At 34.3% G+C, this 21,739-nt stretch overlaps 1 protein-coding gene across 2 annotated transcripts in view; it reads right to left on the bottom strand.

Annotated features, from left to right (window-relative positions):
* The window catches only part of KLHL1 (kelch like family member 1), a 487,627-nt gene that overhangs the window by 182,582 nt on the left and 283,306 nt on the right, over positions 1 to 21,739 (bottom strand). For both annotated transcript variants that reach the window (XM_003409439.3, XM_010589423.3), the window contains one exon: positions 19,854 to 20,066. In XM_003409439.3, the coding sequence (XP_003409487.2) occupies positions 19,854 to 20,066 (213 nt within the window). The remainder of the gene's footprint in view (positions 1 to 19,853; positions 20,067 to 21,739) is intronic.

Genomic DNA, 21,739 nt, shown 5'->3' with positions numbered 1-21,739 from the left:
TTTATAGGTCAGCTTATTGAAATCACTGAATATACTGCTTTTCCAGCTCAGCAAAGCCAATTTTGCAGGCTACTTTGAGCTGGAAAGACATAGAAATAGAAGAAAGCCAATTTCTTTAACTATAACCACACCTCAACCACTCATAATTTAGGATAATTTACTCTGAAAGAAAATCCATTGTTTATCAAACTTACGGTTAAGAATTCCAGACACTTCATTAAATGTAACCACTCTGGACAGTGCTTCCTTAGTGTGTTTCCTAGAGCATTCTTCCCATGAGACAATAATAGATATTACTTGAAATAAATGTTCTTCAGTTAAGACAGGAATTTCATGAGTTAAAGATAAGTATCTCACTTTATTAAGAGATCTGGGGGACTTTACTGTAACAATCTGCTGTGTGAATTTTCAAAAAAGTGATATGGAATGTTTTATATATATATATATAAAACATATATATATATATGGAAACCCAGATGGTGTAGTGGTTAAGCACTACGGCTGCTAACCATAAGGTCAGCAGCTCGAATCCACCAGGCACTTCTTGGAAACTCTATGGAGCGGTTCTACTCTGTCCTACAGGGTCGCTATGAATCAGAATCAACTTGATGGCAATGGGTTATATATACATAATTTTTTTTTTTTAAGACGAAGCACTTATTTGATGAATACCTTCCAGTAGTATTTGTCCAAGGATAAATCACTGGGAAATACTTGTCTAGAGCAAATCATTGAGAATATGTCAGAGAGTAAATGTAGTAACAATAAGGTCGTTTAGTAACAAAAACAGGCTGGCTTGTTTTAGTAATTTATAATTTCAGCATCAACATATGTCAGTTTATCAGGTGGGAAAAATGGGGTATTTTGCTTTTAAATATCACCTATTTAATACTTATACATAGGTTTTTACCTCCCAAGTACATAACTCTAGATGGCCTGAAGTACCAAAAGAAGGTAGAGGTAAACCAAGAAATTGTAAGTAATTTGAATTTTGCAAAAATATCTCGATAGGAATGTATAGCCTTATAAAATGATTTTATTAACACCAGGTGAAAAAAAGAACAAAGGTCTTAGATTGTCTATCAGGTAATACTGTTATATGAAAAATTTTAAATTTTTTTAGAAAACATTTAAATGTAGATTTACCGGTCATAAATACATAAAAAAATACATAGCAACATTAAAATAGTTAAGAAAAATTGTACCTTTCAGTCTACCCCTTCTATTTTTACTTTACGTTTATCACTGATTAATTCTGCCCAGTCATAATCATGATTTGTTTAAGCTAGTTATTGCAGCTCCATTAAACCTTTCAATGACACCTCAAATACTTTGTGGTAGCAATAATAACATATTGATATAACATAAAATATCATTTATATAAGTTTTCTTCTTAAAAACTATTTTTTCACTTGGTTGACACTTTATATTTTTCTTTTACATTTCCTCAGAAGAAAAATAATTTACCTTAAAATAAAAATTAAGTTTGATTCCTTAAACTTTATTAAATCATTATCCGATGCCAAATAAAGCCAGATTTTCTTCAGTGAAAAGAACGAGTCCTTGGAAGTATACCTAAAATGTTATAAAGTATCTTGACAGTGATTTTAGGTTATTGTTCTATAATTCATTTATAATTATGAAATAAAGAGCATGTGTAAATTGACAAGAAAATTGATAGGGCTGTGATGCTCAAAGTTAAGGGCATTGTGCAAAAATTTATTAAAGATTTTAAGTATTGTTTCCTCTTTAATTTCTCTTCTACAATACTTGATTTTGGATAAATTAATTTCTCAAATTCTCAGTTTTCTCATTTATAGACTAAATATCCATGAAAAAACAATAGGTACATAGTAAAACATTTAAATAAGATAATATGCAGAAAGAACTCAGCATTATATGAGCATTTTTAACTGCTAAATAAATCATAGATATTAAGACTATTCATAATATTAATAAATATACATAGATATTAGAACATATATTAAATATAAACATGATGTTATTAATTCTCACCATAATATAATTAAATATATTTAAAGACAGTATTACTATAAAACAGAGTAAATAATGACGTGAAAATGGAGCCCTGATGATACAGTGTCTAAGTGCTTGACTGCTAACAGAAAGATTGGTGGTTTGAACGCAAGCCATTCTGAAAGAGAAAGATGTGGCAGTTCGTTCCCGTAAAGACTTACAGCCTTGGAAACCCTATGGGGCAATTGTACTCTGTTCTCTAGGATGGCTAAGAGTCAGAATTGACTTGACAGCAACAGGCTTAATGATATGAATACAGGCAGCTCCTGTATTCAAGCTGTATGTAATCAAATTAGAAAAGCAGCACTTAGAAGCACTTTTTTTTTTTCTGTACATCTTATGGTTAGTAATATGTACTACATACCATGTTGCTGTGGCAAATAATTTGCAGATGCTATCATTCTCTGATATTCACTCACAGATGTCCAATTTTATGATTTACTGATCAAAATACTGTCATATAGATTTAGTTTTCTAAAGTAAATCAGGGGCTTCAGTTGCTTAAAAACATGGACCTAAAGGCTGATTGCTCTGCTAAGGTGGATAGGCAAATTCGGGAAGCAGTGAGATGTTACCACCAAATACTTGGAGAAAAAAAGAAAAGGAACACACAGACAACTCTCACCAGTTTTCTGGTTAGAACTGCCTTCCTCATTCCCAGGGATAATCCAGATGATCCAGAATTTTCCACAAGTGGAGTTATTACTGCATCTAACAAAATGCCAATGTCGTCCAACTCTTCTTCATCGTCAGGGTAAATTTTTATGATTTGTGTATTTTTGTGTGCATTTATTAAAATAATCTGTATATTTATTTATAATGCTTCCAACCACCAAAGACAAATAAATATCAGATTTGTAAAGGTTCTGATAATAAAAGGCAATGATAATGAAAACTAGAAAAAAACTGAGGTATGCAACTTACATCAGAGCCAACTTATGAAAGAGTTGTTGGAATCAAACCCTGTCGTAAGTCAAGGACTACCTGTCTCTATATATTTTATATATAAAACCACCCTTCGCCATCTAGTCAATTTTGACTCATAGCGATCCTATAGGACAGGGCAGAATTGTCCCACAGAGTTTCCAAGAAGTGGCTAGTGGATTTGAACTGCTGACCTTTTCATTAGCAGCAAAACTCTTAACCACTGTGCCACCAGGGCTCCACATATATATATGTATATATATTTTGTATTTGTATATATATGCATATGAGTATATACAGTTGTATACGATGGTTTTAATCAACTTTGAGAGGCTCAGTTAATAAAATTATGTGATTATAAACTTGAGGGAAACTTTTATAGATAAGTAAATGTGAGTTAATTTTTCAGGTAAAAAAATGTACTTTCAATTACAACAAAATAATACTTTGTGGTTTAAATAGTCCGACTGTTTACTGAGTCAAACCCCAAAAAATGGAGCTCTTCAGAATCTGTGCCCTCGTTTCTGCTCTGGCCATTGTGATAACAGCTTACAATGCAGCTTGTATTACATACTAAAAGTTAAGATTCAAAAGATGTTTTCTTGTTTGTTTGAAAACTTGTCTCATGGGTTCAAAAATTCCATGTTTGTGAGTTAGGATTCTTAAATTCCATTGCACGTTTTTTAGTGAGTTAGTCGATTAAAAACATTACCTAAAGTATTTTACCTTAATGCTCAGAAAATCAATATCTATCTTAATTTCTAAAATATTATTGTCATTTGCTGCCATAAAGTCAACACTTGACTCAGTGTGACCCCAGACACAACTGAAAGAAAAGCTGCCTGGTACTGTGCTATCCCCATGATTGGTTGTGTATCAGACCTTTGTGCTTCATAGAGTTTTCATTGGAATTACTTTTTTTTTAGCAACATAAACAGCGACTATAGAAGTAGACCTCACTGGATGGAATACACAGGAATTGAATCAACTTACATCTGTGGAAAGAGAAAATGGAGGAGCTCAGAATCATAAGTCAGAACAAGGTCAGGGGCCGAATATTGAACAGACCATCAGTTGCTCATCTGCAAGTTCAAGCAGAAGCTGAAGAAAATTAAAACCAATCCATGAGAAACAAAGCTCAACCATGACTGTACCCTACCTGAACTTAGAGACAATAACAAGAACAGATTTCATGCACTGAACACTGATGACTGAAGACCAGATGAGTTGTGGGATGATATCAAGGGTATCATAAATGAAGAAAGCAAAAGGTCATTAAAAAGGCAGGAAAGGAAAGACCAAAATGGATGTCAGAAGAGACTCTGAAATTTGCTTTCGAATGTAGAATAGATAAAGAGAACGAAAGAAATAATGAATAGAGCTGAACAGAAAATTTCAAAGGGTGGCTCAAAAAGACAAAGTGAAATGTTATAATGAAGTATGCAAAGACCTGGAATTAAAAAAAAAAAAAAACAAAGGAAGAACACGCTCAACATTTCTCAAGCTGAAAGAATTGAAAAAAAAAAAAAAAAGCAAGCCTCTACTTGCAATATTGAAGGATTGTATGGGCAAATGTTCAATGATACCGAAAGCATCAAAAGATGATGGAAGGAATACACAGAGTTGCTGTTTCAAAAAGGATGGGTTGATGTTCAACCATTTCAAGGGGTAGCATGTGATCAAACGTAGCAGTATGATGGTACTGAAGGAAGAAATCCAAGCTGCACCGAAGGCAATGGTGAAAAATAAGGCTCCAGGATTGATGGAATACCAATTGAGATGCTATAACAAAAAAAATACAAGTGGATGCAAAATTGGAAATGCTTATTCGTCTACGCCAAGTAAGTTGGAAGACGGCTACCAACTGAAAAAGACCCATATAAGCGCCCATACCAAAGAAAGGTGATCTAATGAAATGCGGAAGTTATTAAACAATATCATTAAGATCATACACATGTAAAATTTTGCTGAAGATAATTAAAAAATGGCTGCAGCAGTAGAAGCTGCCAGAAATTCAAGCTGGATTCGGAAGAGGACATAGAATGAGAAATATTGCTGATGTCAGAAAATTTCTGAAAGCAGAGAATACCAGAAAGATGTTTACCTGTGTTTTAATGACTATGCAAAATATAACATTGGAAGAATCGGAATTCCAGAACACTTAGTTGTACTCATGAAGAAACTGTACATATACCAGGGGCAGTTGTTCGAACAGAACAAGGGAATACTGTGTGGTTTAAAATCAGAAAATGTGTGTGTCAGGTATGTATCCTTTCACCATTCAACTATTCAATCTGTATGCTGAGCAAATAATCTGAGAAGCCAGACCACATGAAGTAGAATGAGGCATTAGGATTAGTGGAAGACTTATTAGCAATCTGTGATAGGCAGATGATACAAGCTTGCTTGCTGAAAGTGAAGAGGACTTGAAACACTGATGAAGATTGAAGAATACGGCGTTCAGTATGGATTAAACTTCAACATAAGGAAAACAAAAAATCCTCACAACTGGACCAATAAGCAATATCATGATAAATACAGAAAATAATGTTGTCAAGGATTTCATTTTATTTGGATCCACAATCAATACCCATGGAAGCAGCAGCCAAGAAATCAAATGACATATTGCCTTGGGCAAATCTGCTGCAAAAGACCTCTTTAAACTGTTAAAAAGTGTCACCTTGAGGAATAAGGAGTGCCCCATCCAAGCCATTGTTATTTTCAATCACCTTACATGCATGTGAAAGCTGGACAGTGAATGAAGAAAACTGAAGAAGAATTTGATGCATCTGACTTATGGTGTTGGCAAAGAATATTGAATATACCATAGACTGCCAAAGAATGAACAAACTTGTCTCTTCAATAGCAAGGGTGGAGAGACTTCATCTCACGTACTTTGGACATGTTATCAAGGGGCACTAGCCCCTTGGTAAATCAAAGGGTCAGTGAAAAAGAGGAAGACCCTCAATGAGATGGATTGACATATTGGCTGCAGCGATGTTCTGAAGCATAGCAATGATTGTGAGGTGTTGCAGGGCCAGGCAGTGTTTCTTTCTGTTGTGCATGGGGTCGCTATGAGTTGGAACACCTAACAACAAAAATAACAAGTTTTCAGAAGTAGATCAGTAGATTTTTCTTTCTCTTCCATCTTAGTCTAGGAGCTTCGTTGAAATGTGTTCATCATCACAGTAACATGCAAGCCCCCGCTGACGGTCTGGTGGTGGCTGCACCCTGGTCTACCTCAGGGAAAAGAGAATTCTACCATTGAATCACCGTTGTTCCTATTCTAAAATATTAAAAGGCTTATTTTAAAGCCCTTCCGGAATAATAATATATGAATGTAAGGTAAATGCAAGTTTTATGATGACATTGTGTGATGATTTGTGTCTTTTCCCTGCCTGTTATGGAAGAATAAATCCTGAACTTTCAGTAATAAAATTGGTCTGATAAGGAAATTAAGAGTGGGTAGAAAATATTGGAGTAAAGATAATTGTAAACTAACAAAGGTCACATTAATGTTTTCTAAATTGTTGTCTGAATCAAAGTAGGGGGAAAAAACAGAGAAAAATGTAATGGACTCAATTAATTCTACGTGATGAAGTCAAGTGACAGAAGGCCACCCAAATTTCCAATAACAACAAACCTTGAGTTGCTTTCATTTACTTTAAAATGATCTAATGGAAACAAACGTGATATTTCTTCATATTTATCAGGAATATTGAATTGAAATATGTGAAGTATATATCCTAAATATTAAGTTAATATGTGTACCATTTGCTCAATAGTAAGCTTTATACCATATGATACTCAGCATCAATACGATTATTCCAGGATCTCTTTCAAAGACATTTTGAAAATATTTTGAAAGGAATATAAAATATTCTTTGAATCTGGAATGTTTATAACAAAGAACTTTACATGTATCTATCATTTTTTAACAGTAGCTGGTTAAATGCATTGCCATCGAGTCAATTCCAACTCATTGCGACCCTATAGGACAGAGTGTAACTGCCCCATAGAGTTTCCAAGCAGTGCCTGGTGGATTCAAACTGCTGACCTTTTGGTTAACAGCCATAGCTCTTAACCACTGTGCCACCAAGGTTTCCTTCACAGTAGCAGTGCACTCTAATTTTTAAAATATTTTTACTAGCAACTTTTATTTTTGGTAACCTGAAGGTATTTTTCACTTTATTAGAAAGGAAAAGAAAGTGTATGCTTGATTCTCTGGATGGTCATTAATGTTGAATTTTCTCTTCTTCAGGGGGTTATTTTCTTTCAGTTTTCAGAGTCATTATAAAAATAAACTATTTTATTTGTCTGACACTCTTGGAAATTAAAACCTCATTAGTAGTTGTTTCCACACATACGTGATAAAATTCAATTCACTTGAGGCTACTTCCCATAGATTAGAGTTTGCTTTTCTTCTGCTTAGGGATATTGTTAAATTACAGAAGTTATAAAGTTAATTTTAAATGGTTTATTCATCTTTAAAGTAACAATATTCCCTTTCACTTAAAATCTGTGAAAGATGACTAAAATTAAAAATTCACTATAAAGGGAGGAATCCAATTTTCACTAAGATAATTTAATTGATAAGCAAAAGGAAATTAATTTTTTTCAGTACATTTTGAAATGAATAAAATGTACTTGATAGGTTTGAGACTTAATGAAAATTATTATTATTATATATATTTATAGATGAGATATATATAATTTCTTTATAAAATTCTCTATGTCACATTATTTTGAACAGGTATAATTTTTAGGAACTTAAAACCTACTTTGACTCATAGGATATTACTGTCAGAAGAACCTTTAAGGTCATGGGTCTGATGTCCTCCTTGGCCTAGTGTGGAAACTGAGGACTAAAGAAAAAACAAGCTTTTCATGATCAAACAGTGAATTAATGTTAGAGTCAAAAGTACAATCCAATAAACACAGAATTTTACCATTATATCTACCCTCCTACCAACATCTGTATGTACATACATGTCTTTGCCTTTCAACTTTTGATGCATTCTTTCAATTCTCTTTTCTAAAGTCAATCATACCACTTGTACAGGAAATCTTGCCCAGCTATTTCAAATAGAATGCTTTATTTCTCTTTATGACATTATTAAATTTTCTCTCTTCTGGATCATTCCATGGATATACAAGTATGATTGACTCCACTTCCCAAATTTGGTGGTTATCAATTTATACACTCTCAGCTCCAAAAAAACACTGTTTTACCTTTTATGTGAAAATGGATCTGGGCCCTTTAAATATTTTTCATTTTCTAACTGCACTATAGTAAGCTTTGTCCACAGCGGGATCTGGAGATCCATTGTAGGGGAGACATTTGGATTGCTAACTTGAGCGTGCTCACTCACCAAGCTCCTGCGGTGAATTCAACTTCTCCAGTGCCTAACTCCTACAGTGTCTGGTGGCTAGCAGCACCCACCAGATTCCCCCAGGCCTTCCTGAGGTGATTTTGTAGAACAGTGCCTCAAGTAGGAACACATCTCCATGAAGAGATCTCCCTAGCACCCTAGAGGGCTATTTCCAGAAAATTTCACCAGTGGATCACCACAATGACTTCTCTTCCATCCCATGAGCCGTGGCTGGGCTATGCCTATTGCAAGGAGGTCTGGATTTCAATCCTGGGGAGGGAGTGGGGGAGTGAAGAGTGCTCTTCCTTGGGTGCTCTCTTTCTACCCTATGGGAAGTGGCTGTTCCTTATATCTTCTATTTCTATATTTTTTAGAGTTCTCTTAACTGTTTACTTTCCAATCCATACTTAACTCCAATTCTTGGTTACCAAACCAAACCAAACCCAGTGCCGTCGAGTCGATTCTGACTCATAGCGACCCTATAGGACAGAGTAGAACTGCCCCATAGAGTTTCCACAGAGCGCCTGGTGGATTTTAACTGTCAATCCTTTGGTTAGCAGCTGTAGCACTTAACCACTACACCACCAGGGTTTCCAAGTCTTTGTTATAAGTTAATAATTCTTTATAAAAATTTTCCCTGTTGAAATTACAATGTGGTTTTTCTCTTCTCGCTGAATCCAGACTAATACACCCATTTAAATGCAGACCATTTTTTTTTTCTGTTCAGTTTCTTAATAATATTTTTTTAAAGACTGTATGTATTTACTGTTTTAAAATTTTGTCTTCCCATTTTCTCTTAGATGCATTCCACAGAACTCCTCTTGGCAAGGTCACTAATGACCTCCATTTTAGTAAATTTAACAATCAATTATTAGGCCACATTCTACTTGACCTATTAGCAACATTTATGATACTATCTCATATTGTGTCTTTAAATTATATGCCAATCTTCAAAATTTTTATCTCCCAGTCAGATCTCCATACCTTCACATTGAGATATTCAATTATGCCCTAATCATCTCCACTTAGAGGCCTAATTAAAAAAAAAAAAAAGTTGCCATTGAGTCTATTGCAATTTATGGCAACTCCATGTGTTTTGTTTTGTTTTTTTTTTCCATGTGTACAGGGTAGAACTTTACTCGATAGGGTTTTCAAGGCTGTTACCTTTCAGACACATATTGCCAGACTTTTCTTCTGAGATGTCTCTGGGTGTGCTGGAACTGCCAATCTTTAACTTAGTAGTCAAGTGCGTAACCATTTGTGCCACCCAGGGACTCCTGTAGAGTTCTAATAGACATCTCGAAGTCAGTGCTCCAAAGAATCTTTCCCCATCTTTCTTCTGAGTTCAACCCAAGAAACACGGTCTCATTTGTGATCCCTCACTTTCTCTGGTATCTGCCTTCTAACTAGCTCTATTTTAAAATACACCTACCCCTCACTTTTCCACTCTTGTTATCCAACATTTCACCTTTACGACAATAGTAAAAAATCTATTTTGTGCATTAATGATGTACCTTTGGTGGTAGCAAACGCCAAGGCGTGAGGTGAGAGTAATGCTGGATGTGATGGTTAAGGTTATATGTCAACTTTGCTGGGCCATGATACTCAGTGGTTTGGCAGTTATGTAATGATGTAGTCATCCTCCATTGTGTGATCTGATGTGACCATCCTCTACTTTTGCATAATGCTGATTTTTGCATAATGACTTGATCACTGGAACCTAACTATGTTGATACGTGAGAAGTGGGTGTATAACTAGAATGTACATGTTCCTCCCTATCATCATTGCTACTATCCACATTGCTCTCCTCTTATTCCCCCAAATATTTCCCTTCTACTATTGTAATCACTTCCTAACTTATTTTCGTGTTTTTACCATTGCTTCCCTTTAGTGTTTTGTCAACACAGTAACGCAAGAGTTTCCTTTTAAAAGTATATGTTAGATCAGCTTTCTCTTCTGCTCAAAATCCTGCAATGGCTCCCATTACACTCCAAAAAAACCCCACGAGATCTGTACAATGGTTTACAAGGTGTTCAGTGATTGTTTATATAACTTCTCTGAATTCTTCCAACAACTGACCCCTTGTATCTCTCTGCTTCAGTTATACAACCACCTTATTTTTCCTCAAATTAAAAGAGTAACAAGCATAAATGTGTTACAAAAATAGCAATTGGAGAAGAGTTAGTGGGAACATATATATTTTAGCTATCCCACATATATTACTTACTAAATTTTAAAAAATTCCATAATTAGATAGATATAAATTTACTCTAAGGCTTTGGCTCTGAGACTTGCCCAGAGTTTGAGTGTTCTTTAGTTTAAGTATCCTATTTTGACCTCTGATGTTCACTTCCACTATTTCCATTTACTATAATATTAAATTTGCTTCAAAGAGTTAATTCAGTTTTCCAAAAATCCTGAATTAAAACCACTGGAATTATCAGGTTTGATGATTTACATGGCATTTGCTTTGTTGAAAATGTTTCACAATTTTTCTTAGTCCTCTTACAAATTATTATATTCTATTTTAATTTTATCATTCTTATATTAAGTAGACATGAATAAAAAATGAATTTTCCTTTAATGTTTACTTGAGAAGAGTAATTGTTCTTGTACCATGTGACCTTTTGGCAAATGCTAAGTATAGTATTACTTAATATGTGCAAATATGTTTATGAAACAATTTAATTTTTAAGTTCAGTGTTTGTTTTTTTTTTTTTTCCTTTTGGGATGGTTTTTATTTTTCAGACTTAGGAAAATGAATTAAAGACCTTGAGGCTACTCTGTTATTAAATACACAGCTAGCTTAAGTAGAGGAATTTTGGTAAATTTGTGTTTTTTAGAAATATAGCTAATAAAGCAAAAAAGATGAGAGATTATATCCTATTTGAATCCATTTAATAAATGATTTTCAGTTAAGTCTGAACCAACAATCTCCTATCTTGCTTTATGATAGTGTTCCTAGCACCCTCTGTTAGCCTCATCATAACAAACCATTGTAGAGAATTCTGTCACATTTCAGATAAATCATGTAGCAGCAGATAGTTAAAATAAGTGAGAGTAAAATTCCTAAGACCTAGAATATATTTTTCATTTGTTTATTCAGCAAATATATATTGAGTACTAATTACGCCAGTCACCTGGTAAACAAGACTCTCACATCTGGTGCTCTGAAAAATATAGTTACAGAGAAAGAGATAAAAACAAATAAACCAAAACTATGCAAGCAAATAGTATGCTAAGTAGCATACTAGTATGCTATGCTAAGGACCTGGAGCCTTTATGGTGAGGCATGACTAATAAGAAAGAGTCAGTCATGCTATGACAAGGGTAAACAGCTTTCTAGGCAGTAAAATACCAAAACAAAACAAAAATGGGGATATCATTAGGGCAGTTCATCTCAGCAGGTCGGATTATGTTATCATTGCCAAGACATAGTAAATAATCATATCAGACTTTTCATTGGTTTTATTACTCTTCTTAATTCTCTATGGACTGCTCCCACCATTGCCAACCTCTTCCCCTGGCATGCCACTGCTTCTGGTCCTTAGGATCAGCTGATACAAGTATACCACAGAAGGGATGGCCTTGACACGCTCAAGAACAAGAAAGAAGCTCAGTGTTTCTGAAAGGCACTGAGTGATGGTAGGACATGGGGTCAGAGAAGTAGGCAAGGGAAAATTCATGTAGGGCCTTGTAGACATTAGAATTTTGTCCTACGGACAAGATAAAACTAAACTTTGAGATGAACTGATTCATATTGCAAAAAATTCCTGTCTTGTTGTAAAATGGAGAATTATTAGAGTAGCCAAGAATAAAAATAAGAAGAGTAGATAGGAGGGTCTCCCATTAGTGCACGAGAAACATGGTGATGCCTTGTTTTAGAAAGAGACTGTTGAGATGCTAACGATAATAATAATTAAAAAAAAAAAAAAAGAGCCTATTCAGGATATGAGTTGCAGTAGAGTCAAAAGGACTCCCTAAAGGATTGAATGCTGAATGTAATACAAAGAGAAAAATTAAAAATGATTCTAGGACTTAGGACTGTGTAACTAGATGGTTGGTAGTGACATTTACTAAGAATGGGGAAAAAAAAGGTTTGGGATTTTGAAATCTTCCATTTTGGACTTGTGCAGTTTGGAATGCCAATTGGAGATTGGGATATCCAACTGGAGATGTTAGGTAGTTAACTTGGTATTTGAGTCTACCCTTTTAGGAAAAATGTATTGTTAGGGATGTAAATTCACAATTTATAGTTGATTTCCCTTTTTTTTTTTTTCCATGAGGTATTTAAAATATGAGAGTAAATGCTATTTTCCATGCAGAACATGTGGTGACTGGGGCATTACGACATTAGAAAGTATGTAATGGAGAAAGAATGGCCAGATCAATGGTGTCCAACACTGCTGAGAAGCTTACTAAAATAAAAACAAGTGGAATGGGAGAAAAAAATTACGGAAAGGAGGCTTTTGACAATCTTGATTACTGCAAAGGACTGATCTGAATGATTTGAAGAGAGAATGATGGTATGAATAAGTATTTAATAGATATAAATAATTGGATGTTTTGCTGGAAAAGGAAGTAGAGGATGGGAACAGTTTAGTTAGAAAAGAACATGAGAATTTTTTTTTTTTTTTTAATAAGCTTGAAACAACACATCTTTGTAAGCTGATTGGAATGATCTAATAAAGAGTGAAAATTGATGGTGTAAAATAGTGGAGCAATAATTATGGTAGTGAAGTTCCAGTGGCAAGGAAGATGGAATATGAATCACAAGTAGTGGGATCGGCCCTCGATAAAAGCAGAGGCACTTCATCTGTTGTAGTAAAAAGTCTTCTGGATTAGGCCCCAACTTCCCCATTACTCTCTTTGCTATAGAAAGGAGAGTCATGTATGTATGTATGACTTTGTGCTTGTAAATGTGTTTACACATTTTTTGTTACATTGATACTCTAGTTGATTTATAAGCATGCTGAAATAAAAAAAGGTTTTGTGTTTTTTTAATGTTATAATTTGTACCGCAATCATCATAGTGTGTTAAGTGACCATGTAACTAAATAGTAATGTAACATAAATCTATAGGATTTTAGGAGTATATGTTGTCACATATTTCTCATTTAAAGACTTATGATTTTAATGTGTGTGTATTTAGAGAAGAGTAACACTATCTCTTTATTTTTATTTTATTTTTATCATCTTAGTTTTGTACAGAATACTAACTATCCACTGATAGCCTTGTATAACCATTAATTTAACAGCAAGGAAATCAGAGGGAGAAAAAAAAAGAATAAAAAATGATGAAGTAACAAAACTAGTAATGGATTCTGTTAAGGTGTTTGATTCTTTTTGCTTTACTTGTTTATAAGAGTTTTTCTGTTTTCCTTTGTAAAGATAAGATATATAACATACTAAACGGTGAACATTTATGTTGGCAAACTTTGAGACCTGTCGGATTTATCAGGGAGTAGTTTACCAATGCTTGCTATGGGGAAGTAAACTCAAACAAAACATAAGCAACTCAAGAGTCTACCCTACTCTATGTATCTTACACTATGATTCATGAATGCTCTTTTTATATTGATTTTCTCTTTGCCATTTTGCTTGCTTTTCATTAGGCTTCTTAGTTGTTGCTATAATTTTTATGGACAACAGAGTCCTTATGTCACTAGTATCAGGTCAGTCATCGTATTTTTTCAGTGGATAAAAGGTTGAAGATCTTGCCCATCCTTTTCACAGCTCCGTTACTACCATAAATAATCTTTTGTGAAGAATTTATTACTCCACAACTTAGAATAGAAAGAGTTAATTTCTGTAAACCCTTTTTTTTTTTTTTTTACATAAAGTTAACATTTGTTTTTCAAATTTAAGCACTTAGTTGAATCTCATTGTTATTATTACTTTTATTATTTGGTCATGAGATTAAACTACATTTCTCTAAGCCTAGGCAATATTTTCTTGTTATATTTCAAACTTTTTTCTCTTACTTTTTGCTACAGAAAATAAAATATTTCAAACTTTTTTCTCTTACTTTTTGCTACAGAAAATAAAAGTAAGTATGTGGGCACACTAACACACACACATTGCTGGATATTTCTCTTACGAGTCACTGGGTTTGTTGTGAGAAATATTTCTCCTTGTTGTCTCAAAAGAGGTAATGCAGGTCCTAAGAAATGAAGCAAAGGTTATCTCTATATCTCAACCTTCTAAATAATCTCTGGCTGTGATACTGAATTTTCCTGAGTATTTATTGACTTGGTTTTATGTAGAAATGCATTTGCTTGATTTTTAAAACAGCATTCCCCTACTTTATATATCATTCGCTAGAAGAGAACACACCATATTTCTGATACTTACATATCATTTTAAAATATGTATATAATAAGTAAATATGTGTATATATATTACAGGAGCCCTGGTGGCGCAATGGCTAAGCACTCAGATGCTAACTGAAAGCTTGGCAGTTCATATCCAACAGCTGTTCTGAGAGAGAAAAGACCTGACAATTCGCTCCTTTAAGATTAAAAAAAAAAAATTGTCTAGAAAATCCTATGGGGCAGTTCTACTCTGCTCTATATGGTCGCTATGAATGGAAATTGACTAGATGAGACACAACAACAACACATATTAAAAGATGCAACATATGAAGCCAGTTAAAAGGAGTGGAATAAAAATAAAAGAAAAAAAAGAAAAAATTAAACCATGTTGTTTATTGCATAGTGGCAGCTCTTTGTTGCCTCCTGAAAAGAGGAAACAAAGATGATTAAATCGAATTTGGTATGCTCCTTGCAATGTAATATATATAACATTCTTTCTAAAATGACTGAAACTTCCACGATTTTTCTCAATTCTTTTGAAATTTTTAACTTCAGGAAGTTCAAGAAAAATATGGAAACTATTAGTTAAAAATCTATCCCTCACTTATTTAGAAAGGGAATAGAAGTCATTTACCATTTCTTAGTCTATAATTCAATTATCTTTTCTTTCTTTTTGTCTTTCCTCTGATCTTTTCCATAAAAAAAAAAAATAGCAAAGTTAAATAACTAAATTTATTTAGTACCAACTATTGTATTTCACTAGAGAATAAAACAGACATTGTTGCTTCTGTTTCTTTTTATCTTTTTTCCTATTCTTTTCTGAAGCCTACTTTCTCTACCACTCTTCTTATCTGAAATCCATATTCTCTACTAATCTTTCCATCTTCATTATATTTGTAACTCCAAATTACCATAATTTATACTTCATAATGGGATATATTAATGCATAAATAATAGAAACTCTCAGAATTGATTATCTCTTGCATGCTTAAGATATAACTAAACATAGATACGCATAATGGAACTAGTAATTAAAAAAAAAAGCAGTAGAGTGCACATAATGAGAAATGATTGAACTGAAATTTTCCCAAGTCAAGTTGGTCGACTGCCTTACAAATATAACAAAAGATTTATTGTAATCTAATATTTTCTTTGTCTGTGAAGTTTCTGTCCTTATGGCTACTTTTTTTTTAATTCCAGAAATTTTTTTCTTGTATTTATTAAATAGAATCAAAGAAACTCAGAGCTGTAAAAATTAATACAGGCTATTTAGCTTAACTTAAACCTGAAAGTATATATTTTCTCTATATTTATGTTTGTCTTAAACATTTCTTTAAACCATGCCGCCTTCTCTATCTTTTCTACTGTTGCCTTAGTCAGTGCTTTATGATGTCTTGTATAGCATTATAGCAATAACGGAAGCAGCTCACAAATGATCTCCCAAATATTGTTCTTTTACTACCTCGAACCTATCATTTACGTCTGCATGAATTACCCTACAAAAACAAACCATATTCCTTTTTAAGTCTACTTAAAAAATTAGTTCAAGTACTATCTCCTTTTGAAATGTAACACTTATATCACCAGAAATATGTAGACCCTTCATGCTTTAAATATCCCTAATATTTTTTTTAATTTATTTTATTTTGTTGTTGTTGTTGAGAATGTACACAGTGGAACGTACACAATTCAATAATTTCTACATGTACAATTCAATGACATTGATTACTTTCTTCCAGTTGTGCAATCATTCACACCCCCTTTTTCTGAGCTCTTCTTCCTCCATTAACATAAACTCACTGCCTCCTAAGGTTCCTATCTAATCTTTTGAGTTGCTATTTTCAATTTGATCCCATATAGATAGATCTTAAAAGAGCATAATGCTCACAGAAAATGTTCTTTTTGAGTTAACTATGGTTTGGTTTTAAGAAGACTTCAGAGTATATTTTTAGTTTAAAGATTAAAGATTATCTCACAGCAATAGTTTCTAGGGTTCATCCATCCCTCAGGGTTCCAGAAAGTCTGGATTCCATTAAGATTTGAAATTCTGTCTCATATTCCCCCCTTTTAATCAGGATTCTTCTATAATCCCTGATCAACATGTTCAGTAATGGTAGCTGGGCACCACCCAGTTCTTATTGTCTCATGGCAGAGAAGGCAGTTATTCATGGAGGTAATTAGCAACACATTCATTTCTTCCTCCTATTCTTGATTCTCCTTCTTCCTCTGTTGCTCCAGGCAAATAGAGACCAGTTTTTGTGCCACGGATAGCCACTTGAAAGCTTTTAAAATCCCAAGCACTACGAGTCATTGTGAAAAACAGAACAGTGGTTTCTCAAAAAACTAAAAATAGAACTAGTATATGACCCGATTTCACTCCTGTGTATATACCCCGGTGGCATAGTGGTTAAGTGATATGCTGCTAACCAAGAGGTCAGCAGTTTGAGTCCGCCAGGGGTTCCTTGGAAACTCTATGGGGCAGTTCTACTCTGTCCTATAGGGTCTCTATGAGTCGGAATCGACTCGATGGCAGTGGGTTTGGTTTTTTTTTGGGGAGGAGTATATATCCAAAAGATTTGAAAGTAGAGATTCATTAGATACCTGTACACCAATGTTCATTGCAGCACTAGTCACGATAGACAAAAAGTGGAAATGACTTAAATGCCCATCAACGGATTGATGGATAAACAAAAAAATGGTACATACATACAATGGAATGCTACTCAGCCAATAAGATTAATGAAGTCTTGGTACATGCCACAACATAGATGGAGCTTGAAGACATTATGCTGAGTGAAGTAAGTCAGTCACAAAAGGACTAATATTGTATGGCTTCATTTATATAAAAAGATAAGGCAAATGTATAGAGAACAAAGTTTACTAGTAGTTACCAGGGGCAGGAGTGAGGGGGAAGGGGGGCTATTTCTATGAATCATTGAGTTTTGGTTTACAATGGTGGAAAAATCACTGTGTAAGTTTTTAAGGTTTGCTTAGCCTAATATTGTTAAGTGCTGTCAATAAGCTATACAATGTAAAAAACTTAAATTGGCAAAAGCTGTGTAATAGACCTATTTAACTTTCTAATCTTGACATACAACATTATTTGTTCACGTTATTAGCACTTCATACTTGACTACCGTTCTTACCCAAATTTCTAATTCTCTAACTTACAATCTTAGTAGTATAAGGATTAGTAAATTTTTTGGCAGTGGTCTGGATCCAAATTAAGACTTTAATTAATGTTATAGGTCCCCTTCTCCAAGACTTACATCTCCGCATGTCACAAAATACACAAAAACACAATTTTGTCTGTCATTTCAGAGATTAAAGTATCCTTAAAGTTAATTTTTGGATAGCATGACAAGCACATAGATAAATTTGCATTACAAGTTAGTTTAAAGACACAAGTATCAGAATCAGGGAGAACAAGTAATCCTTCCTCTCATTAGTTGAGAGAACTTAATGTCCTTGTTCAATTACTCTGTGCCCTACCTACCTTCTAAAAATGAGGTGATTAGATCATGTGGTGTCTGTATTTCCCTTAGCTCCCATTATCAAAGATTCCATAATTCCAGTTGCTAGGTGCTATTCATAATTCACCTCCATCGAGTAAGAATGTTCTATCTCTCTATAATGTCTGAAATAGCATGAACTGATTTTTAATAAGTATCCTTAGATGACCATATAATATGCATTTTGACCAAAGAATGAACACATTGAATTTTAGGTCAAACTAGTTATAAATTATTCCTTGTTATTTTCAAAAACGGGGAAGCTAGGAACTAATTACTGCAGATATATATATATATATATATATATATATATATATATATATATATATTTGTTGTTGTTGTTGTCAGATGCCGTCAAGTCAGTTCTGACTCGTAGCAACCCTACTCACAACAGAATGAAACACTGCCCAGTCCTGACCCACCCTTACAATCATTGTTATGCTTGAGCTTATTGTTGCAGCCACAGTGTCAATCCACCTCATTGAGGGTCTTCCTCTTTTCTGCTGATCTTATACTCTGCCAGGCATGATGTCCTTCTCCGGGGACTGATCCCTCCTGACAACATGGCCAAAGTATGTAAGATGCAGTCTCACCAGCCTTGCTTCTAAGAAGCATTCTGGTTGTACTTCTTCTAAGACAGATTTGTTCATTCTTTTGGAATTCCATGGTGTATTCAATATTCTTCGCCAACACCACAATTCAAAGGTGTCAATTCTTCTTTGGTCTTCCTTACTCATTGTCCAGCTTTCACATGCATATGATGCGATTGAAAATACCATGGTTTGGGTCAGGCGCACCTTAGTCTTCAAGGTGATATCTTTGCTCTTCAACACTTTAAAGAGATCCTTTGCAGCAGATTTACCCAATGCAATGCACCTTTTGATTTCTTGACTGCTGCTTCCATGCCTATGGATTGTGGATCCAAGTAAAATGAAATCCTTGACAACTTCAATCTTTTCTCTGTTTATCATGATGATGCTCATTGGTCCAGTTGTGAGGATTTTTGTTTTCTTTATGTTGAGGTGTAATCCATACTGAAGGCTGTGGTCTTTGATCTTCATTAGTAAGTGCTTCAAGTCCTCTTCACTTTCAGCAAGCAAGGTTGTGTCATCTGCATAACCCAGGCTGTTAATGAGTCTTCCTCCAATCCAGATGCCCCGTTCTTCTTCATGTAGTCCAGCTTCTCATATTATTTGCTCAGCATACAGATTGAACAGGTATGGTGAAAGAATACAATCCTGACGCACAACTTTCTTGACTATATATGTATATGTGTGTGTATATATATATATATATATACACATACACATACATAGAAGGTATTTTTTTAAAAAAATCACCTGGATACTGTGTTGAAATAAAGTGTTTCAAGTATATTATCTAATTTGGTCCTCACAAAACTTTTGCGTCAGTGTACCCTGGTGTATAGATGAAGAAATTAATGATCACAGAAGTTGAGTGATATTCTCACAGTCATATAAGTGACCATGATTCAAGAAAGTGCCAGAGATGGGATTCAGAGTATTAGTGGATCATCCTTTAAGTCTCCACTATGAAATTTCCCTTAAAGATAGTATTTGATTAAAACAGAAACAATATATGAGTAAAAATAAAAAATGGATCGTAATGCTTACTTTCAATATAGAATTTTTGAGCAAGTCATAGCTATTAAAACAGAGTCACACGTAATTACCTGTGGTGGCAGCAATGGCAGTCTTATAAAGGCAAGAAGCATACTTAGGTCATTGCATCTCCTCTGTGTGTCGTACTTGACCCACATCATTAATGCATGGAAGATGGTCTCTTCATCAGGAACATTGACATCATCACTGGCTAGGAGTTTATGGAGCTCCTCAGCTGGAAGGAGTAAAAACTCTTGATTTCTGATAACTTCCATTATGTTTTCCTGCAGGGAGAAAACATCTTGGCATAAATTCTGTTTTATTTAGCTAGTAAGGTATCTCAGAAAGAAATGAGAAATGCAGTCAATAACCTTTGTTCTCGTTATAACATAATCCTTGAAACTCAGTCCTTCAGAAACTAGAATCTGTTAAAATAAAAGCATTGCAATTGTAATTGAAGTGTATACGTATTTGAGAGAGCACAGAACTTGTAATAACTGGAAGGTTATAACGATGAACTTTGTTACACAGGCAGAATGTACTAAGTGATCAAATATTCAAGTTTCAAGTCGACCGTCATATAAGATTTGGTGAATATGAAAGGAATACCATTTCAAAGTTTTGAAAGTTCGGCTTCATATACATGCATAAAAAGGTGAGAGTAAAATAACATGGAGAAAAGTAATATAAGAATACACATTGTTAATTCAAAAGGGAAAACAAGACATTTAGGCCACAGAAGTCACAAAATCTCACATGTTGCACCCCCTTATCTTCGTATCTTCCACCTCTGATAACAATTTCTCTAGCTTAATTCAGATTCCCATTTCTTCTCTTCCACATTGCTGCCATAATCTCTAATTACTCTGTCTCTGTCCTTAGCTTCTTGACTGTATCTTCTATAATGATACCAGAGTAATATTTCTCAAACAGAAATGTGATCATGGCATTACTCTGAAGTTTTGTTTTCTTTATTTGTTCTGTTTGTTCCGGTGTCCTCTTGTCTTTTGGTTCAAACTTCGCAGGTTAAGCTCTCTGGCTCTCCATGATCTGCCCTCTTCTTGCTTCTAATACTTCATTTTCTCTCATATTTGAATTTCAGTCACGAATATTACTCACCTTTCTTTCAATTTACAGTGCTGTTTGGCATGGACTCCTTCACCCACTCCAGTGCTTTAAATGGCTTTATCCACCTTCTTTTCCTAATTCCTATTATTTTTCAAGATTCAATTCAAAGGCCACCTCTTGTATATTGAGCCCTCTCTTCAATCCCAGCTGCTCTGGCTATGCCTCCTCTGTCCTTTCACAGTGTGTGGTATGAATACCCCTGAAACAGCAGTTACCAAACTGAGCTTAAACTTTGGTTCACCCAGAAGGTCTCTTTACAAACTGTAAGCTACTTAAGACAAAGACCCTGATTTATTTAACTGTGTATATCTAGCCCCTGGCATAAAGTCTGGAAGACAGCAGGAACAGAGTATATATTTATTAAATAGATGCATTAATGATCTTTATGGAGAAAAATAGTATAGTATTCTGTTTTTCATACATATTTTTTAAAGTTGTTATTATTAGTTGCTATCATAACAATTTCTGGCTCCAATTCATGCATACAGAACACAATGTTGCCTCATCCTGCATCATCTTCATGTTCAGTGGTGCATTTCCCTCATTTTTGCTGATCTTCTACTTTTCCTAATAAGATGTCCTTTTCCTGATGATATGTCCAAATTAAGCAAGCCTAAATCTCACCATCTTGCTTCTAAAGAGTATGCCGGTTAATGTATTCTAAGATTGATTTTTGTTGTTGCTGTTATTTTGGCAGTCCATGGTATATTCAATATTCTTCACCAACACCCAATTTGGATGCACCATTTCTTCTTTGGTCTTCCTTTTTCATTCCATAGTTTCTACAAGCATCATAAGTGATTGAGAGAGGGGGCCAAGATGGCTGACT

The sequence above is a fragment of the Loxodonta africana genome, chromosome 17, assembly GCF_030014295.1.
Source record: "Loxodonta africana isolate mLoxAfr1 chromosome 17, mLoxAfr1.hap2, whole genome shotgun sequence".
In the NCBI taxonomy this organism is placed as follows: domain Eukaryota; kingdom Metazoa; phylum Chordata; class Mammalia; order Proboscidea; family Elephantidae; genus Loxodonta; species Loxodonta africana.
Note: the sequence above shows the minus strand (reverse complement) of the source record. Positions and strands in the feature narration are given on the sequence as shown.